Source organism: Cervus elaphus, chromosome 30 (assembly GCF_910594005.1).
Source record: "Cervus elaphus chromosome 30, mCerEla1.1, whole genome shotgun sequence".
In the NCBI taxonomy this organism is placed as follows: Eukaryota; Metazoa; Chordata; class Mammalia; order Artiodactyla; family Cervidae; genus Cervus; species Cervus elaphus.
In genome coordinates, this window is record NC_057844.1 from 24,673,424 (window position 1) to 24,680,604 (window position 7,181).

At 37.0% G+C, this 7,181-nt stretch overlaps 1 protein-coding gene across 4 annotated transcripts in view; it reads left to right on the forward strand.

The window, feature by feature from the left end:
- The window catches only part of TRPC4 (transient receptor potential cation channel subfamily C member 4), a 200,032-nt gene extending 196,794 nt beyond the window's left edge, over positions 1-3,238 (forward strand). For all 4 annotated transcript variants that reach the window (XM_043892339.1, XM_043892341.1, XM_043892338.1 and 1 more), the window contains 3 exons: positions 328-369; positions 493-582; positions 2,251-3,238. In XM_043892339.1, coding sequence (XP_043748274.1) covers positions 328-369; positions 493-582; positions 2,251-2,979 — 861 coding nt within the window. In that variant the 3' untranslated portion in view covers positions 2,980-3,238. The remainder of the gene's footprint in view (positions 1-327; positions 370-492; positions 583-2,250) is intronic.
- The last annotated feature ends 3,943 nt before the right edge of the window (positions 3,239-7,181 follow it).

Here is a 7,181-nt window from a genome sequence, read left to right on the forward strand (position 1 = left end):
ATCTTTTCAAATGATTTGGAGTACACACCAACTATGATGACCTAATTCTCCATAATCTTATGTTACAAGAACAATCTTGCCATCATTGTTTAATTATTCTATATATTAAGTGCCACTGGAATTATAACCTTGCACTTTGCTATTTTGGTTCATTCATTCTTTTGATTCGAGTAAGGCTGTCTCTCTAGCTGTTGTCCCTTGTCCAGTAAAATGCCCACTTTGCAGAAATGAGGGAAATGATATTCTTGATTAAAAGAACAAGGAGTTACTTTACAGAATGGTAAAATATGACTGTCACTGAAAGGTAACTGTCCCCTTCTTTTTCAGAGGCGAGCTGCTGATAATCTGAGAAGACATCACCAATATCAAGTAAGTTATTTTTATATCTTGAAACTTACACTAAAATAAAGCACAATCCTCTCTTTTGAACTGACTCTAGAGAGATCATATTTATGCACTGAAGAGCAATTCTCTCATTTTCTAATGCCTCAGGAAGTTATGCGGAACCTGGTAAAGCGATACGTGGCCGCAATGATTAGAGATGCCAAAACTGAGGAAGGTCTGACAGAGGAGAACTTTAAGGTAACCACTTTGATCTTTGTCACCAAGAGGCAGATTCTACGGAGTGTGGAAGCAGAGCAGCCCCATTTTAACTCAGAGCTGGAAATGGGGGCCATGTGTTCCGAGCAGGTCTTTCTGTCTTCTTTTTTTTTTTTAATTCAAGCCCTACAGAATTATTTTTTTTTAAGTGGTAAAATTTCTTTTCAAAATACACTGCATTCAGAGAGACTTAATCTGAAAGATCGAGGAGACTTATTTGGACAGAGAAAATCCTAGTGCCTTGTGGCATTCTGATTGCTGATCTCAGCCACAGGCTTTTTGAAATTTTGATTTGATTTCTAAACCTGAAACATTTAGTAACCAATGGTCTGAACACAACAAAAACCTTCTTTGGTTCTGCACAGCTTTGGTAGAGGAAAATTTAAGGTTTGAACTTTATTGGAGCTTACAAATGTAGCTTTTCTCCCTGAGTTGTTGTTGTTGTTGTTTAATTCTATCAGAGTAAAAAAGGTAAAATATATGAAATATATATTTCTTATCTCATGGTATAAAATGCCTTTGTTACTCTTCATGGGTTATTAGGAAGTCTCCAGACAAGAATACTAGAGTGGGTAATCATTCCCTTCTCCAGGGGATCTTCCAGACCCAGGGATAGAACCTGGGTCTCCTGCATTGCAGGCAAATTCTTTACTGTCTGAGCCACGAAGGAAGCTCCGGAGATTTTGGACAACTGACTAAAAGTCAATAAGATCTTATGGGCAAAAACAAAAGAAACATATTAAAAAGCCCTATGGGAGACCACTGACAAAGAAAAACAGCAGGCTTGACAGGGAATAAATATAAGCAGCCACTTAGGTAAGAAGAGAGATAAATTACAAAACAAAGCAGAGGTTAAAAGTTGACTAGTTTCCAAAATGTTCTTTGTAGCCACAACATCCAAATTTTGGAGCTAAGTGATTCCTGACACTTAGGGTGATGGGTTGGAGGGAGGAGGCCACCCCAAAGCCCACCAGCAGGTTAGGACTGAGAATTCAGTTGTCCAAAAGGATGAAAGGATGAATCTAGGAAACGTTGTCTATTCACCAATTTCCAGGATTTAGTGGCTGACCCAGATGTTGAGAGAAAATCAACTCCAGGGTAATAAACGATTGAAAATAACTGCCAACTCTTGGAAGGGTAGACTCCACTTTAATTATTTCGTTTTAGATATCCCTTTGGACACCAAAATGTTCCAATATTAAAAATCTCGAAAAAACAAACAAACCCCAACATCCCTGAGAGAATGTGAGATGACTTGAAAGCAGATGCATATTTTGGAGAGAAAGTATTTCAAACTGTAGTCCCAAAGAAACCCAGCATCCCCCACTATTTCAAACTGTAGTCCCTAAGAAACCCAACGTCCCCCACCACAGAGTGGTGGGAAAGAAAACTCTTACTGTTTCTTTTACATCAACCTTAGGAAGTCTCCTTTCTATAGAACTGTGATAGGAAAATTAAGAGACATCAAATAGATATAAGTGCACTGCAGAGAACTGACCATCCTGAATGGAACCACAGCCGAGTGGACTCCTAGCTCTCAGAAATGAGTGAAGACGTGTCAGATCCATATATGAGATGAGCAAATAATAGCTTCCTAACGTTTATTTGTTTAGGTCGCGAACTAATTTCATCATTTTCCCTTTCACTTAGGAACTCAAGCAAGACATTTCTAGCTTCCGCTTTGAAGTCCTGGGGTTATTAAGAGGAAGCAAACTCTCTACGGTCCAGTCTGCTCAGGGCACGAAGGAGTCTTCTAACTCCGCAGACTCGGATGAAAAGAGTGATAACGAGGGTAGCAGCAAGGACAGGAAAAAGAACTTCAGTCTCTTCGACCTGACCACCCTCATTCACCCGCGATCGGCGGCACTTGCCGCCGAAAGACACACCATCAGCAACGGCTCCGCCCTCGCGCTGCAGGAGCCCCAGAGGGAGAAGCAGAGAAAAGTGAATTTTGTGACCGATATCAGACACTTTGGGTTGTTTCACAGACGATCGAAACAACACGCCGCCGCCGAGCAAAACGCAAACCAGATCTTCTCCGTTTCAGAAGGGGTGGCCCGCCAACAAGCTGAAGGACCCCTGGAGAGGAGCATCCAGCTGGAGTCCCGAGCTTTAGCTTCGCGGGGTGACTTGAACATCCCGGGGCTCAGCGAACAGTGTATATTGGTAGATCATCGAGAAAGAAATACAGACTCCCTGGGCGTACAGGTGAGCAAGAGAGTGTGTTCATTCAAGTCAGAGAAGGTGGTGGTGGAGGACACGGTTCCCATCATACCGAAGGAGAAGAAACACGCGAAAGAGGAGGACTCGAGTGTAGACTATGATGCAAACCTCACAGACACCGTCACCCACGAAGACTATGTGACCACAAGGTTGTGATACTTGACCGGAGAAAGCGCTTTCCCCTTCCTAACACATTTTCCATAGTGAGCTGGGTGGTGGGGGGAGATGTTTATCAGTGAATTAGCCAATGCTAACTTACACTTTACAGCATTTATCAACTGGGGCATATTAACCGTGTCATGTTTAAATAAGGCAAAGGCTATCCCAAACCCTTGTTTTGTAGCCCGCTTTTGCTCTCACAATTTGTTTTACAATTTTTTTTGTTGTTGTTGTTAATAAATAAATGCACCTTGTATTCTTGTACTGTTGGCGATAACCCACAGGACATTTTTAGCTCTTTTTCAATTTAAACAAAAGCAACTTACTACATGTGGTAGTTGACTCCTATAATAGGATATTTTTATATGCAAAAAAATGTAGCTGAAATAGTAGAGCTTTTCATAATTTTTTAGGGTCTCTAGAGATGGTTACTCATCAAGGACTTTTCACTGAGCCAGAGAGTTTGGCCTTAAAACACAAATATTATCCAATTATTTCTTAAGAACATGTAAATACCATGCATAATTTAAGCAAATAAGTCTCCTTCTCATGGAATCAAGATCAAACTCTTAAAATGAAAGTCAGGTATACATTCTAGTTTTAGGGTGTCCAGTTTTTGCTCTCAGTAAGTAAAAGAAATGTTTGTCCTTAATACATGTTGATGATTTTTAATGTTTTGCCAGAAAATAATTTTTAAGTTTGTTTTTTAATGACCTTTTTCAGACTCACCTGCAAATTATATAAATATGAGGCTTTGTGAATAAAGAGAATTTCAAAAATGTGGCAAAAGATCTCAGTGCTAGAAAAGAATAACAATAAAGTATAACACCTTAAACAAAGCAAGATGATTGCAGATTCATAACATCCAGATTAAAATGAATTTGCTCTAATAATCTAAACCTAAGCAAAGTTACATCCTATTTTTAATCAGTGCAACATTGCTATAATTCGAAAGAGGTACAAAAACCTAGTAGTTTCCTCTTCTTTCCCCCAGTGACTAGTATTTCTTTAAAATTAAAATCACCCTAAAATCACTATTAATTTTAGCAGTAGGAATAGATATATAGTTTTCCCTACAGGGACAAATCTTAATTAGGTATTTCTTCTATTGTTTCCAAGGTAATTTAGCTTATATTATCCTCATTTACTGAGTTACTTAAAAAGAAGTGTTTTTACCTGATATCAAAAAAGGTGCTGGCAACTTCTTAAAGTTTAAATTATATAACTTGTGTCTATCTAAGCCACCATGGAAATAGTTGTTTCCTTACCACATGCTATTAGCATTTATTTCAAATCAACAGAAACATACTGAGTTTGTTTCATCAAAAATTACCTCCATGAACTAGATCAGTCATATATGATTTAGCATTGACCAAAAGCTGGTGGCTCAGATGATAAAGAATATGCCTGCAATGTGGGAAACCTGGGTTCGATCCCTGGGTCAGGAAGATCCTCAGGAGAAGGGAATGGCAACCCATTTCAGTATTCTTGCCTGGAGAATTCCATGGATAAAGGAGCTTGGCGGGCTACAGTCCATGAGGCTACAAAGAATCGGACATGACTGAGTGATTACCACATACACATAAAAACTTCATAGTATGACAAAACCCAGTTTCTGATCACTGTACATCAAAAATAAGAACTAACTGCAATAGCCACGTCAGCCACTGTTTTGTGTGCTATGCATGTATTAAAATACATGTACTGCTCATGACAACCCCTGAAATAGCTGCTATTCTGATCCCCACTTCTTTAGATGAGGAAATTGAGGCAGGCACTAAGTTGAAGTTCACAGGCAGAAATGAAGCTCTGAGGAGTCCTTGAAGGTCATGCCCTTAACTGTTTTACCACACTGCCTCTCAGAACACTAACGAAGACCAAGCAAAATGATGTTCACACATGGGGTTTACTGTGGCCACTTCTGAAACGCTGAAGTTTGGGAGCGAATGAGCTGGATAAACTCCATAAATGTGTGTCCCTTTTGTAAAGCAAAAGGAAGGAGCAAATTTAAAGATGAAATGGATTTGACTCTTTGACAATTATATGATGGAAGCTAGTAGATTTTTTAAAAAGTGGACTTCTTAGGGGATGTCAGAATTCAACCTGAAATATTAGATTTCAGTTTATAGGAGAGCAAGAGGCACTGAGATGCTGAACATTTCTAAATCTGGATTTCGTCTGAGGGATTGAGGAATGGGTCAGGGAGCTTTAGAGTAACCCAATAAGCCTATTGAATGTTCTGACTACTTCAACAACACCTTTAGCTCAAGTAGGTTAGAACTCAGAATAAGCCCTGAGAGATAATGGAATACACATATAGTAGTAGGGGAGTTGTAGTACTTGTCTCTATACTTGTGATTTTTTCAGTGATCCCTTTTTGCTGTCTCTGTTGTGTTTGTGTGGTTTTCCCTCGACCGTTAAGATCATATATGTATATATATATATATATCACAATGATACATTCTTCACCAGAAATTTAAGTCCAAATTTCCTCTGTTCCTTCTAGTAACACCACCAGTAATAAAAGCAACCACAAAATTTTTCCCAGTAGCTTATTTATATCAGAGGCTAGAGTGCTGATATTTTACATGTGAGCATGGTGATAACAGAGGACTTTTGCAGCACATAACATCTTGCTTTTTACTGTTCCAAAAACGATGGTTTCTAACAACTCCCAGATGTCACTGACAGAGGTATTTATGGGTTTAAACAAAATACTGGATATTGCTTGTACTGGCTATCCTAGAATTGGAGATTATTCTAAATATGTAGCAATATTAGGTGGCATTAATGAAGAGGAACAGTAGGGAAAGAATAAGAAATTATAAAAGTAGGATTGCAAAATAAAGGGATGATGTATTTTTGAGGTTTTATTAAGTGAGTAATTTGAGGTTTCTTTTGATTTCTATTCACATTTCTATCAACAAATTTCTAAACACCAGAGAGAGGTTTGACATCACACTTTAATTTGTGTAAAACAATGTTTCTTGTATTTCATGCCCTCTGGATCTTCTTATTGCTCACCTTTATTTATTTACTTATTTATTGGTAGGGCTGGGTGAAAGAGGATCTACAAAATTCAATAGAACTTTGATAGAATTAGGTTCAATTCATAAGACTTCACTTCCCATAGATATGTTTGTAAAAAACCCCTTACAAGAAAGAATGCTAAAAGATGTACCTCACTGTTTGTGATAGATGTATTCCTGAAAATATTTGTGTAAATAAATCTATATTAACTTTGGTAGGGAACTGACTATAGAAAAAAAGAGATAATGGTGGTGAATTATTTTGTAAAATGATTAATTATTTTTCAAAGTGATAATCCTTCCCAAAATGTAAGTTGGATATTTGTATATCAAAATTTCTTACATTAGATATTTTACTTATGGGCTGGCAATTAAAATACTGCAAAAGCATATTAATATTCTTGCCTTGACCTGGATAGCAACTCAACACACTTCAAACAATGAAATTTCTTGGATAACTGTGGGATTGCAAAAAAAAATCTGATGAAGAGTTAAGGGTGGTAAACTTATGATATTATTCTGAAAGAAGCAGTCAAATTTTCAGTTAATGTGGAAGGAATATAGATAACCTAAAATATAGGTAACCTGAAAATGCACTCTTCTACTATTCAATAATCCTTAATAATTCTGTAAATTAATTGAGTGATTGTGCAGTCTCAAGACCGTTGAAGACTAGACATCAAGCACTGAAATCTGTTCATTCTCAGTTATTTGTGCATTGTGTCTGCAGCAGACTCTTCTACATTTTAGACATCTGCCAGTTTTGATAGTTTAGGTAGTAACCCAAAAACTCAACCTAGGGAAAACCACCCATGTATCTTTATAAACATGTTCAAAATGATTCAAATTTTTAAAAGCCTAATTTACTTGTATATTTCATTACTTGGAAAAATTTTTTTTCAATTTAGCTTTATTGTGTTTTTTTTCTTATAATCTCCAAAATTCAGAACTTCTAGTAACTGTAGAATTTAGAAATTTAATATAGCTGTCAGTCTCCTTAAACTGAACTCCAAAAAATGTTATTCTAATTATTTTACAATATGTTACAATGTATTTTGTTTATATAGCTTATATAGTTTAAAAAATTGAAAAGCATGTTAAATAGTATCTCGATACGTAACTGGAGAAACTTGAGACATTTATGACAATTTTCCAAATTTACTAAGTTAC